General features: G+C 43.2%; 1 protein-coding gene across 1 annotated transcript in view; it reads right to left on the bottom strand.

Moving 5' to 3' along the window:
- Positions 1-14,982, bottom strand: part of LCP2 (lymphocyte cytosolic protein 2) — a 40,901-nt gene that overhangs the window by 2,873 nt on the left and 23,046 nt on the right. Inside the window, exons 9-19 of the mRNA XM_033096679.1 lie at positions 14,432-14,501; positions 14,227-14,310; positions 11,479-11,504; positions 11,354-11,373; positions 11,154-11,261; positions 9,791-9,821; positions 7,675-7,687; positions 6,846-6,975; positions 5,481-5,527; positions 1,999-2,090; positions 1,317-1,394 (exon numbers count right to left, since the gene is read on the bottom strand). Coding sequence (XP_032952570.1) covers positions 1,317-1,394; positions 1,999-2,090; positions 5,481-5,527; positions 6,846-6,975; positions 7,675-7,687; positions 9,791-9,821; positions 11,154-11,261; positions 11,354-11,373; positions 11,479-11,504; positions 14,227-14,310; positions 14,432-14,501 — 699 coding nt within the window. The remainder of the gene's footprint in view (positions 1-1,316; positions 1,395-1,998; positions 2,091-5,480; positions 5,528-6,845; positions 6,976-7,674; positions 7,688-9,790; positions 9,822-11,153; positions 11,262-11,353; positions 11,374-11,478; positions 11,505-14,226; positions 14,311-14,431; positions 14,502-14,982) is intronic.

Here is a 14,982-nt window from a genome sequence, read left to right on the forward strand (position 1 = left end):
GTGGACACGTCAGTCATCATTCCGATCCCCGGGCAGCTACAGATGCCATGTGTCATGCATTTCTGGGTTGTCAGGAGACAGCAGAGATTGCATCAGAGACATTTCCAAGTCAACCTCTTTGAAGTCTCCCAATGGAAAGGAATCCCTTTTTCAGTAATAAAACAAATAATGCATGGTTGGATGGATAAAGGGCCGGGTGAAATAAGGACTTTATTGGTTAACTAAGGATATATCTTCCTGTTCCTAGGAGCTAATTTCCTAACCCTTCTTTCCACTTTGGAAGTCAGAAAACACCCGAAGGCCTATGAAATTCACCCCTTTTAAAACCTCATGATCTCCAGGTAGTTTCATCCATCATATACCTGACGAATTTCATTCCGTAAATTATTGCTACATGATATTAATACTGTAAAGATCTGATATTAAAGTAGAATTAATTAGTAAGGACACATTTAAACTATGCTCTCTTCTGTGTATTAAATCAGGATGGCTTTAAATAGCCATCAATCTGCAATAATGGCTTTCCTTTGTTCTTTTCATCCCAAGTTAATTGAGTAAGTTCCAGTCAGAACATCTCTGTTGAACAAACATACCTGCGGACCAGTGATTCGCAGCCTTGGTTTCACAATAGAATCATCTGGAGAGTTTTGAGGACTCCCAGAGCCCACACAGCTCTCCTGGCTAATTAAATCAGAATCTCTCCAGGTGAAATCCAGGAATCAGAATTTTTTAAAGCTCCCAGGTGATTTAAATGTGCAGCTAAGGCTGCAAACTACTGTTGTAGGCTCCAGACGTGGAAGGTAGAGGATCTTTGTTTCCCCTCTCTGATATGTAGATTTAAGATTAAGATTCAAAACCAGATGATGGGAAATCTGGTAAGAACTCATAATATGAAAGGATAGCTAGAAATTTTTAGGGGAAAGGGCAGAATGTTGCTCCCATCTCTCTGGATACGGGTTTCTTCATGTCGATGTGAATGGCAACCGTGTATTAAGAGGAAGAAGGAGCTGGTAAGTTAGAAATTTGGGGGAAAGGGTTTCCTTTTGACACTGTATGATTTCAATGGCACGCCTGATCTTTTTGATAGTAAAATCTCCTAAGATTCTGCCAGCCAAATGGCGACCTTAATTTAGATTTTTCCCAGTCCGAGGAATCATTGCCATGGCTGCTGGAAGGTGTGAAGCTGGCACTGATGGTATAACAGCGTGACCCGAGCCGAATTCCTAGCCCATAATTGGTACTCGATAAAAGTCAGTTCCGTTTTTCTCCTTCCGTTAATATTTATAACTACTTAAAAATGAACTTTAGGACAGTACCTGGTTTATCTTTCTAAGAGCCGCTTCTGCCTCTGGTCGGGTAATATAAGAAACATACCACTCTTCATTTAATGAATTCTGAAAAGGTAAATTTTTAAAAATTGAATAAATTTTGCAGTTACATATGTAAGTGAAAAGAAAAGTCTCCAAGTAATTATTTCCATAAATCACCATCTCAATTCCATGAGGTCTGAAACATTTGTTTTCTTAATTTGAATATAGAATCATTCAGGTGGGACTAAATAGAAGGTATTTCCTGTGAACTGCTTTTTCTCATGACTCTGGTAGCTATTGAATAAGCATTCCTTATGTAATGGAACCTCGGATCTGGAAAAATACACATGTAATAATGTCTTCAGTTTAATATAGTAATATACTTAATGAAAAACCTGGGTTAACAAGTAGTTAAAAGACTTATTCAAGGTCATAGACTAGGAAACAGATGAAAAAATAGGATTATGTTTCTCATTGTTAAATGCAAAACACATTTGCCATCGGAAGTGTCTGTAAGAATACAAAGGAAAAAGAAAATAGTTTTCACTTGGATGTTCCCCTGTGATTTTTTCCACTAAAAAAAACGACTAATGGAAGATAAAAGTACAAAAGAGTCTTCAGTAGGAGTTTCTCATGATTCATTTGCTAAGAAAAAAATTAAGTAAAATGAAAACATATGCGTTATTACCTGTTCTTCTCCAGGGGATGGTGGTCGAGGTTTGTTTGCAATGGGCAAGAAGTTCCTGCCTTCAGCTCTGGGAGGCGGTCTGTTGCCAGAGCCTTCAAAAGTATAGCATTTTGCAAGTTAATTAACTGTGAGCTCCTTTTCACTTCTGTCATAACACATTTTCTCCCCAAAATGCCCTTGCAGTTGTTCCCAGCAGTGAACATTTGAAGAAGCCATAGCTTCAAAAATAATTTTCACCCGTTCAAAACCACAAGGGCTGCTCACGCGCTATTCTGTAACCATGCCAGTGAAATTCTGAGAGCGAATACCACACATTCAAGTGATTTCTTAAACGTGCACATTACATAATATAAAGTGCCTAAATCCAATGATGATAAAGTCACAGTTCTTTTACTGTGATCATCAGAAAGAATATTTAAGAGACAGATCTTTCATAGACTCTAGCACCCCTAGAATAGATTCCCAGCCACTGAGGTGACAATGAAATTAGAAAGATAATTATGTTCTTATTGTTTTCACAAAAAGAAATGTCAGTTACCCAAGATGAGGTGAAATTACCTTGAGAACCAGAATTACCTTTTGGAATCAGAGTTTGCTGCCTGCTGTTCTTTACCGAATTTTCTGAAGTGGTAGAGCTGTTCGACCCCCATAGGAGGCCCTACAGATTATCTGACCAATCAGAAATCTTTGTCACGTACCTATAAATTACCCAGCACTTTCATCTCACCTCTGACACTTTTTTTTTCTTATTTATGGTTCCCTGAAAATTTCTGAGAATGTGTTTCCTAATCTCCAGAAACATTTGATTGTGTTGATTTGAAATTGCTCAGGCTGTTTTCTATGTGACGGAATAGCTCTTAAAAACTGGAAAATTCTGTGAGTTGAATGTTGTCTTAATTACTCATTCACTCATTCATTCATTTATTCAACAAATATGTGTTCAGCCCTACCCTGTCCAGACCTTGAGTAAGGCACCTGTGTATGCTACCTTTGATCCTGACAGCAACACCAAAGGTGGACACTGTCATCATTTTGCATCACAGGAAACAGAGACTCAGAGAGTCTAAACAAATCACGGGCTCTTAGTGGCAGGGCCAGGACTTGAACTTGTGGTTCCCAAACGTTATTCTGTGTAACTAAGAATCCTGGGATTTCTGAATCATCCGGGGCTATGGCATCAGCCTGTTAACAAGCACTCCAGGTGGTTCTGCACAGGGTTGTCATTCCATCTACGATATATCACAAGTGGCTAACTGCCTTCCCCATGCCACTGAAAGAGGAGAGTTACCTGAAAGGGCTGAAGACGCTTGAGCCATATCACCTGGACAATGTAAGATGACCTTGCCTGTTTCTAACTAAGCCAATGAGGCTGGTCCTGAGCTGCTACTGATCTTCCTTCCTAAGGCTCCCAGTGCCTGACCAGCCCTTCCCCGCCTCCGCCTTTACAGGCCAGCACGCAGGCACTTTTGTAATGTTTGCTGAATGAGTGAAATCTAACCACATAGGAAAGTGATATAACCAAGTCCTATGTTGCTTAGCTGCTTTAGGGTTGAGGAATGAGTCCCCTTCTGCTCCTGCACCTGCAGGCCAGCTCCATACAGCCGTGATTCATGGCAGGCGAGCACATGTACTTTTTATTGCTGTCACCCACCACCCTTCATATCTAGATCGTCAAGGAAGTCGGAACAGGTTTTTGGATAATACGCAATACATCCTTTATCTTAGGATAGTCAAGCAGCCACGGGAGAACACTAAGGACCAGGTGACCTGGCCATCTTAGGGGAAAAGGGATCAATTTTGATTAAAGTAGTATTCACAAAAAAAATTAACCAGCCATTTGTGTTAATCATCTCCATCACCAACCCATAAAACCAGAGGTGTGTGGGACTTACTCTGGGAAATACTGCTATAAGTAAAGTGTCTGGAGCTCAAATCCGTGCAAGGGCCTGGCAGGTAACACAATGTGGGTTCATAAAACAACAGTGAGTTGTGGAGACTGGAAAATTGAGGCAGGGAGGGCACTGTGGACATAATATATAGAATGTAGACACTATACCCTTGACTACTTAGGAAACATTGAAAGCTCAGTGGATTTCAGTGGCATAGTGACCCTACTAGCAGTAGGGTCTCACACGTACATGGGCTGGTGTATGTAATATGTCATGTAATATATGTGCTCCTAAATAAAGGCTTACTCTTGAGCTATAATTCAAACTTACTAATGTCGTTTTCTATTTATAACACACACTTGTATTCCTGTATCTGTCCCATGACTGTAAAAAAATATGTGTTTGTTCCCAACTGCATTTTTAAAAATTTTAAGTCAATCTTTTAAAACTCAGGTAATTTCACATTAAGGACCATATTTCCAGTTTTTCTTGAAAAAAAAAAATCATAAAATCTAGCACTGCTAGGCCAGTTTCCTGGCATGGGAAAAATCTGTTTTCTAGTGTTAGGTAACTTTCCTCAGTCATTTGACATTCAGTCATTCAACAAACATTTTTAAAGGGCCTGCCATGTGCCAGTTATTTGGATAAATAATAAATAATAAACACAGTCTAGTCCTACCTTGTAGGCCTTTGTTGTTACCAAGTTTTCCTGAAAATAAGACCTAGCCGGACAATCAGCTGTAATGCGCCTTTTGGAGCAAAAATCAATATAAGACTTGGTATTGTATTATATATTATATTATACTTATATTATATTATATTATATTATATTATATTATATCGTATTATAAGACCCGGTCCTATATTATAGTTAAATAAAACCGGTGTTATATTAATTTTTGCTCCAAAAGACGCATTAGAGCTGATTGTCCAGCCATGTCTTATTTCCGTGGAAACACAGACCAGCAGTATCAGCTTCATGTGAGAACTGCTAGGAATGCAGAGTCTCAGGTCCTATCCCAGATTCACTGAATTAGAATCTTTATTTTAACAAAATTCCCAGGTGATTTATATGCACATTAAAGATTGAGAACACTCTTAGCAAATATTTAGATTGGCCACCCAGAGAAAGTATTATTAAAAATGCCGGTCCTCACCCAGATTTACTGACTTGGAATCTTGTGGGTTGGGTTCTGTTCATTTGTATTTTAAACATGCTCCTCAATTTGCAACTCACTTGTAAATTCATTACAGACACTAAAACTACAGAGAAAGCCAAGTACTATCCCCGGACACTGTAGAGACACAGTGCAGGCATGAAACATTCTGTGTGGGAAGATTAAAGCTAAGACCACATTCCTAAGGAAGTGTGTGTGTGTGTGTGTGTGTGTGTGTGTGTGTGTGTGTGTTTAACATAGGACCGTATCATTCCAACAGCCGTTGGTGCACTGCAGAAACTGAATTAAGTGCTGGATAAGGAAGTCAGATGCCTTCAGGAAAGGAAACCCTTGCCAAGAGGCTTTGGAATGGGTTGGTAACCCAGTCATGAGGGTGTGTTGCCTGGAGCGGCTCCCTGAGTCACAGGGTACAAACCTTGAGAGAAGTATGGCGGCAGGGAGGCACTCTGCGGAAAACTGTTACTGCAGAGACAAAAAAAAGAAAATGTATTGAAGTTGGGTTGAGGTGAAGGAGCCAAATGGGGAAGCTGTGTTAGGGAACCCAGAATGCAAATGCTGATTTGTTTGTTGTTACTTCCCACCCTCCCACCCACGAAACATGGAAGCTGGGTAAAGAGAAAGAACTGATTAGATATATTTCACTACTGTTCCATGTGGACCATCCCAAAGTCTAACAAGCCTTATAAGCCAAAAAACCAAACAAAAACAAAACTGTGTAAAGGGCATTTGAAAAGTTACTTTAAAAAGCTGGCTGCCATTTGAGATCTTTGAGTTTGGAGAATGGCAGAAGTCCTCTGTGGAGGGGACCTCTCTTAACAGTTTCTGCAGGACCTGTGGAAGCCCTAAATGCTGTCTGCTCCCCACCCCTTAGCCCAAGCCTTCTGTTCAAGTCTGCTCTGATCAGAAATCTCGTGTGAGTGGTCTTTTGCAAGAGTGAAGCATAGGACTGGGGCCCAGTGTGGGGTGAAGCAGCACGAGAAAATGGCAGACATGGCAGAAAAAGAAAAACAGCTGGAAGAATGAGAAGAAACAGAAAATCAGAGCAAGACATGCCCAAGGAAAATGAAAAAATTTGAGACTCCTCCCAGATGTTTGGCAGGGGTAGAGAGGTGGTGCTGGTGGTTGAGTTTTCTCCCATATTCAGGGTGGGACTAGGGCTCTCCCTTTGGATGTTAAAGGAAATGGTGAGCCCAAAGGGCTGGAGGCCTTTGGGGATACCAGGGGGCAGTCTGTAGGCTTGTGGAGGGAGAAATGACCTAGTCTTTCTCCTGTGTGTGCCTCTGTCTCTGGACAGCCTCATCCGGGCCCTGAGAAATGCTGTTGCTATGGAGAAAACGGACCTGCAGGGACAAAGCCTGTGCAGTGAACTCAGCATCCACCAAGTGCAAGGTATGTTTTCTCAGCCTCCCCGTCCAAGATGCAGGGTGAACTCCAAGTACTTAAATTGACTGGGTTTCTTGAGTGGTTGTTTGTTTGTTTGTTTCAATTCACAAAGTGAAAACATTCCCCATTTCCTGCCAGAGTTTGTTCTGTCTGGGGCAAGCAGACAGAACAAGTCTGTTCTGCACCCCTCTGACCCCAAGCACATACTCAGAGGACAGCAGTGGATTAATGCATGTGGTTCTTTATGCTCTGCTTGGTTTGGGTTCTCAAGATCCAAAATGTTCCGACCTTACTACACACTTGCTCATTTCTTTCTTCCTCAACCCACCTGCCATTAGCTCAGTTATGTGGACCCACATATTATGTTAAGTTAGAACTGAACGACGTCGCCACGAACCTCTCTGAGAATGCTCCCGGCACATGAGATGATGAGAGGGAGTGTTTGGGTGACGGCTTAGTAGATCTTGAAGGGAAAGTGTTGGAGCTCATGGAGAGCAGTGCTGGCTGGGGCAAAGGTCTTTGATGTACTGTGGGGGAGAAAAAAAAATAAAGCAGATGGTCAGGATCCAGGTGTCACAGGAACATTCCAGAACTGCTCCCCAGTTAGAAACAGCTAATCTAAAGCGAGATAAAAATATCCAACAGATCAAATGTAATTAGGAAGTGGTAAAATGGAACCCCACCCCCCAAGAACTTTCTAGATGATTTCCACCTTAGAATGTATTTTAAAATGCTGCCATTCTACATCATTCTCTGTAACACATATTTATTTCATTTTCGAAGTGCTGACTTGGCAGAAAATTGTCAGTTGGAAACCGTATGAATTTCAGAAATGATTCACAAGCCTTTTTCGTTTTCTGCAAGCCAAATTTCATGCTTTCTCATTCTTCTGCGGTTAGTGATCCTTTACCCACAAATGTTAGAGGGCATAAATATTAGAAATTTTTCTATCAAACCATAATACAATTTTTTTTAATTTTGCTGTACTATTAAGTAATTTGCACTGATACTCATGAACTCAACATTTCTCTTTGGTAACCCAGACAAGTTATTCCATCTTAATGATAGTCATGCAGTTTACTGACTGATAATATGTCTACTTAACACTAATTTAATAATTTTAATTGATTCTATGGGGTTTCTATATTAAACAATTCCATGTGAATGCCTGAGCAGAAAAATGAAGGAATGAGTTAGAAGTTGTAAGAAAGCTTTTCTGAACGTACCATCATCTTCATCCTGGTGAGGGGAAGAAAAAAAAAAAAGATATTCAATTATCATCAAAACCTGATTCGTAAAAGAACTGCATTTCTCAATAACATAAATGTCTCTTTCACATTAGCAGTTGTACAATTCCATAATAAATACATTGTGGAGAGCAGTAGAGCTTGCTAAGGGGCTTATGATCTCGTAATACAAACCATCATTTAAGGAGATTCCACTCTGACTTGTTCTATATTTAGCATCAAATAGGTTCTGAGGTGTCTAAAAGGTCCCAAAGATACAACAATGATGACAATATCTACTGCGTGCCCCCAAAGATTCATACATGATATTTCATCCAATTCCCCTAGCAACCCTTCAAGAATTTAACATCCTCCTTTCACCAATGGGGACAGGTTGCTCAGCAGGGACTCCGCACTTGCCAGATGTTACAGAAATAGATCTGGCCCCTCATCTCTCTGACTCAAAGCTCAGCCTTCTTCAGGGCTCTGTTTTGCTATGGCCACTCTTAAAAACACCTCTACCTTGCTTATTTATAATGCGGCTTACAAGGTGTGTCTACCTCCCTCAGCATATTTGCCTTCGGGGCAACCTTGAAATAAGCAAAGGAAGGGCTATTTATTCCTCAGATGAGAAACGATGGCAGAGACGAAGACGGTGTTGCCATTGACCAGCAGGCCAAAATTGCCAACCTGGACTTGTTTTGTTAGACCACACAAGGGGATGAATGAGCACCTTCCTCAAAGCGTGAGCATTAGATCAGTTATGACCTGTGCCTGGTATACGTCAAGTGCTTAGGAAAAATTCGCTGTCATTCGTCTACCACTGAGATGAGGCAGGCAAGAAGGATCATAGCCAGAATCATTCATCCCAACTGGCCAACTGGGAGTCCCTGTGAAGGGCTGCATACATAAAGGCACGTGGGCTCAGGGAATCCCCACCGTGACATCTCTCTTCAACACTGGCAACCATGTCATGTCCACTCTGGTTCAAGAATATACAACTCCCAGATTCCCATGACACGAGTGTCAACCCTTCCAGAGATTGGGAACCTCAGGAACGTGATGTTCCCCTCGCTTTCATCCTCTCCTCCTCTTGCCCAGTAGCTCTGCAGCCAAGCTGCTGTCCCCCTAGGCTTCATGGGCATTGCCACCCACCTGTCCTTGCTCAGGATATTCCTGAAGCTGGGATGCATCAGGGCTTTCTCTTCGGGTGATGCTACTCTGTGTACTCCCCATCATTGAAAGCCCATCACAAATCTCACCCCGAAGAAGTCACCCCTGGTTCCTTGACCCCCATGGATCAGTTTCTCCCCTTTGCTTCTGTAGCTCATGCCACGGTCATATGTGGCTTAGCATGTTGGATGTGGTTTGCCTGGCCCCATCACATCTTAGCATTTGAACAAGCACAGCGTCTAGCCCAGAGCTACGGAACAGCACGCGTTTGTGGGCTGAGCCCTTGAATAGGGGCAAGTGTGTGCTGGCCCTCAGAGGGCTTCTAGTACAGAAGAAATCGGGCAGACCTGGATTCTCATCCTGGCTACTCACTAGCTGTGCAACTTGCAATGAGTGTCTTCCCCCTTCTGAGCTTCAGTTTCTCTCAGGGAAAGAAAATCTCTGATTCCTCATAGGGTCATTGAGTGCAAAGTCTGTGTAAAACTGGGGTGACCAACTTTCCCGGTCCTGGTTTGCCTGAAACTGATGGAATTCCTCGGATGTGAGACTTTCATTGCTAAAACTGGGGAAGTCCCAGGCAAATAGCTGATCACCCAAATGTAGCTAGCTTGGCAACATGCATGTAGTAGGCATTCAATAAATGCTATTGTCCCTCTTTTTCAGGTTGTAGGGGTACTAAAATGGAAAACAGAGGACTTAGAAACTTTGCCGTGAGGCCCAGACTTGTGGGCACCCCTCTTTACATCCTCCCCTCCACCCACTGCCCGTTCACCTGGCATTTTGCCACCTGGTAATGGGGCTGAGATTAACCCAGCCTGGGAGCTCTCAGAGGGGCAGGAGCTATGCAGTGCAGCCTGGTGGGACAGGTGGAGCTCCAAGCTCCATAGAGCCTGCACTGGTTTTCCCTGTGCCAAGCATTCACTGAATGACATTTTGTACTTACATTCTCTCTTCTGTCTGGTCCCCATCCATGCCTGAAATAGGGCAAAGAAAAAAAACTGAACTTGAAGAGTTTCAAAGAGCTGGCCTCAGAATATAGATAGTTGCACTTAATCTAATAATGAGACATCAAACTCACCGAGCCATGATTAAATGAGAAACCAAAAAACCCCAGCAGAAAAGCAGGGGAGAGGCAGTGGCAGGGAGGTTAGGTGACTGAACGTTCTGTCATCATTGCAAGCTGAGCTAGACAAACCTTTATTCTGTTTAGCTACTGCAGCAAATAATTACCAAAAATAGGTTTAGTCAGCAATCTAACTCTTTCATAGCTATTAAATTTCACTGAGTAGATGTTTCTTCAAGCAAATAAAAACATTTTAGGTAATATTCTCCTTTGCTGATGTGTTAAAACAGCCATCTCAGGGCTCACCCTTCGGTGAAGGGAAGACAGTTGGAAAATGCTGCTGCTTTGGGACTTTTCCCAGATGCATGAGCTAGTCAGACAGATGTGACAGCTGCCTTAGAACTACGGCAGGCAGCTGTACTCCTGGGCCCCAGCCTGTTCTCAGAGAGAAGGACACAAGGACAGTTTGTTAAACGGCTCCTATGTGTTGATGCTTCATATGTCATCTCATTCTGTGTTTAATTACAATTCGGGTCTTTTGTTCATTATGATACTTCTGGCATTCATTTTCATCTTTTAAAATATTCCACTCAAATATTAACTCCGTCACTGAGGTGTTGTGGGTGCACCCTCGCCATGATTTAATCCTCACATTGGCCAAGCCAGGACCAGAGTTACAAATCCTGATTACACAGGTAAACAGGATTGTCCTTAGTAAGGAGTGGGGTTGCATTTGTACATTTGCTAAATTTCTCCCGTAAGACTTTACAGCAAAGTTAGCAATATTAGAGCAGACCTCAGTATGCTGGCATTATAAACTGTGGTTGGCAGCGAGGAAGACACTTACAGTGACCTAAAAACCTCCCCCAATTATTTCCTCTCTGCTATCTGCATGGAAAACGAAATTGTCAGATAGGTTCCTATGCACTGTGATGGAAAGAAATGTAGCCACAAATTGGACTGGTTGAGGATAAGGTCTCCACAAAGGGCAGTCATCCCCACACTCCTGATTAAGATTCTCTCTACCGCTTTCTTGGTGAGATGGCCATTTTCTTCAAAGGGACCCGGGCACTTTACATCCAACCTAAGGAGTCTGAACACCCCTCCAGCCATAGCAGCAAACGAGCCACTCCTGCCTGGGAGTGCCCGGAACTTCCGGTTCCTGTGTAAGGCTTCTAATAGTAAGCAGATTGTTGGTGTCGCCCATTCTGAATGACCAGCTCAAGCAACAGAAGATAGTTACTTTGGCACAAATGGCTTCTTCCCTGGCAGAGGGCTGCTTCTGTCATGTCTTTCCGTGGCTGGTGGTAAAGGAGGCTTTTGTATCTTGGGTAAATGCTCCCCGAGAGGCCTGCAGAGTTGAGAGAAAGGATGTGTGAGAAACAAACTCGAGTTCCACAGCGCAGACCGTGTTCCCTCCTGCAGACATAACAGAGCGCTTACCTTCCTGCTGGGGCCGAGGGCTGCAAGACAGGAGGGGAGATGTGTGAGTGTACTCAGCGCTTTTTAAAGAATAAAGACGAGATGCAAAACAAAAACACACACAACAAAACAGGAAAAGAGCTTACCTTGTCAGAAAACACCGGTTTCTTTCCTGTAAAGGACAAACAGCAGACAGGTCTTGAATTCTGGACTTTATCAGCTAATCATAAGCTATTAAAACATAGTTCATTGAAACTGTGAACCAAGTCCCTTGGAGGGCTGATGAGGTTAAAGCATTTAAGAATCATAGACCCTAGACCAGGAAGGGCTCCTCACAGAGCTCTAATTTTACAGGCTCAGAGAAATTAAGTGACTTGCCCAGGGTCATACAGCACTGTGTACATTCAAACAGTATTCTCCATTCTGTGCTTCCTTTCTGCATTTCATTTTATGTAACTGATGATAGAAAGGATTAGAAGTCTTTTGGGATTTTATCCCTCTTTCATTGGTCAACAGGTTCTATGTCAAGACTAAGTTTATTATCATTGTATCTGAAATAAACCCATTTGCCTTGAAAGGGTTAATTTTCCTCCAATCCTGTGGTACCTGTTGACATTATATAAAGTATTACAGTTATTTTCTGGAAAAAATTTTAACTGGGGGGAGAGGGTTTCAGGAGATTCTGATGGAGGGCTGCAAATCATTTTGTTTTGGTTTTTGTTGGTCTCTCTCTCTCTCTCTCTCTCTCTCTCTCTCTCTCTCTCTCTCTCTCTCTCTATCTCTCTCCTTTCATTTTTCTCTTGGAACAGATAACATGCAGGCTCCCAGAATGCAAGCTGCACCTGAGAACCCTACATTGCAAAGTTATTCTTGATTCTGTCTGAAGTCCCCTAGAGTCGATATGTCCTATGTCTTCAATGCAACAAAAGTATTACTTAACTGGATTCTACCAGTTCTAGAAGCAAATCCTGCATGACCTTGAACAAGTTATTTAAGGTCTTTGAGTCTCAATATCCTCACCTGTGAAATGGAGATTATAGGTGACAACTGCATAGGTTTGTCGTAAGGATCAGGTGACAATTTATACACAGGCTCAGGCACACGAGTCACGTTAGATAGCACCTCTTCTCCTCCCCTCCCACCCCCCTGCACATTTACCAGCCTATGGAGAATGATGATAAGATGTGCCTGGAGTTGCGATTTATTCTCTAAAGACTGAGTATATGCCAGGCCAATGAGAGGTTCTAAGAATCTTGTCCCACTGTGAAGAGCTCACTACCTAGCAGGAGAGAGTTTTGGTGGTATAAAAAAAAAAAAAAGTTCATTCTTCATAAAACTTTGTTTTGGGGTAGAAACCCTACTTTAGAGGAATAAGCAGAAAACTTAAATTTATATCTTTAGGCCTGAATAGATTTTCTTTCTCAAACATCTGCTGATTGATGCATATTCTCTGGGCATATCAGGAGTTTCCTGTTAAGAGTTTGAGCATTGTAAGTGGTTAGCTCTCCCAAAACATCATAAACAAGGGAGAAATTCAAGGATGGAGTTGGTACTACAAAATCTTCTAAAAGGGTAGATTTTGCTCAGAAGGTGACTCTGAAGGATTAGATGTCAGTATCCCATCTTTCTGAGCTTTGGCTTACGGTGGTAAGCAGGGCTGGAGTCTGAAGTCGTATCTCTCTTGTCTGCATTTTTGTGTCATTTGCACGGCCCTCTGCAGTGGACCCGTCTAAACTAAAATAGCTGATGCAGCTTTGCATGAGTCAGCAGAGCTGTGGAGCCATTTCAGGAAAACAGCAGCAAGCAGCAGCCTCGAATCCAAGAACTGAAAGTCATTTGCCAGCAGAAGAGGAGACTGAGGCCACAGCAGGTTAATGCTTTGCTCAGAGTGCAGCTAAGGAAGGGCTGGGGTGGGGCTGGGGTTCTGGGCTCCTTAGACCTCAAGGCTTGGGCACCTTCCGCACAACTCCCTAGTCTACAGCGAGGAAAATCCAAGTCTCCAACTACAGAATGCTGTGGTGGAAAAAAGCAACCACTCTGAAGTCAGAAAGACCTGGGTTCAAATCCTGTACCTAGTTATACAAGTTTGGGGGAAATTATTCAACCTCTCTGAGCCTCAGTTTTACCATCTGCAAAGTGGGATAATCACACCCCCCCTTTGTTGGGTCGGTGTGAGGATTAGAGATAAAGTAGGTACATTATTTATGGTAGGTAAAGCACTGGCCCTACAGTAGGTGCTCAAGAAATGGTGGCTAAGTTTTAGAATTGAATTGGAAATAACTTTACGTGGACATAGCTGCAATCCGAGAATACTCTGGGTCAATTCTGGGGGAAAGGGACTGTGCAGTTTGGTCAACTGCACAATACGACGAACAACCCCCCGACCCCCCCGCCATTTGAATAGCACCTTAGAGTTTTAGAAAGCATTTTCTCCTTACAGAACACCCACTTTACAAATAAGGAGATAGCTCTGGAAAAGTGAGGTCCCTGTGGTCAGAGAGCTGCTAAGGAGTGACCAGGGCACCCGACAACAGGCCTCCCGACCTCTTGTCCCTCAGCCCAGTTCCGTCCTCTGCACCACGGTGCCTCTGCATCACCCTTAGGGTGACACGAGGTGTGTGTACACAGACGGCCGCATGTAGAAGCAGGCCCAGCAAGGGCTGAGAGCAGGCACTCTCCATCTGGTTCATATGGGTTTGGGCTTCTACGTGGGATCTTAGCAAGTTACCTCTTCATGCCTCAGTCTCCTCATCTGTAAAATGAGGATGATTCTACTAATCCCTGCTTTATTTTATTGAGATGCTAGTTAAATGAGATGGTGAGTGTAAAACGTATACCACAGGCATTCTATAAATGTTGACCATTATTATGCATCAAATATGAATGATACCAACCTAGTGTGAAGGGCTCTCTGTCAAATGGAGCTAGTGAACGATCTAGTGTGGGTTTCGTGCTTCTGTCTATCGAAGGAGGAGGGACTGGAAGGGAAAAAGACTGAAGTCAGTTAAAGGAAGAAAGTGGTTGGCTGAGGGTGGGGGTGGGGTGGGGGTGAGGGTACGGGTGGGCTGGTGGGCAAGAGAGAGCAACTCTCATACTTACGCTTTGCTGTTTTGTGGTTTCTACTTCTGCTAGGCTCTTCGTGGTTGGGCTGGGGTGAGGGCAGTGGCGGCTTAAAAAAAAAAACACCAAATGTTAGGAAGTATTTCCAACACATCAGCAGGTCCTGGTGGCTTTAGAGCCCCAAATGTGTCCGAATCTGTTCCCTTTTCTCCATCTCATGTTCCACCCACAACCATACTTGGCATTTCTCAACTGCACAGTAGCCTGCTACCTGAGCCCCCGGTTCTGCCGCCTCTCATCCACAGAGATTTCCCTGCCAAACCCTTTCATGGCTCCCGTCACATTAAAAACACCGTGACCCGCAAGGTCCTGCCCAAGCTGGTTCCTGCCTTCCCTTCAACCCCGTCTTCCACTCCTCTCCCCAGTGCCCACCAGGCTCCCCCTGTACGTGGCTTCTTACAGTTCTGGCAAAATCTCAAGCTCATGCCCTCTTTGGCATCTCTGTACTTCTCTTTCCATCTGTCTGGAATGTCCTTTTCTCAGCTCTTGCCACAACTGTAAGTTCCCATGTCACCTCCCCACTCATCCTC

This window comes from Rhinolophus ferrumequinum, chromosome 24 (genome assembly GCF_004115265.2).
Source record: "Rhinolophus ferrumequinum isolate MPI-CBG mRhiFer1 chromosome 24, mRhiFer1_v1.p, whole genome shotgun sequence".
Lineage (NCBI taxonomy): Eukaryota > Metazoa > Chordata > Mammalia > Chiroptera > Rhinolophidae > Rhinolophus > Rhinolophus ferrumequinum.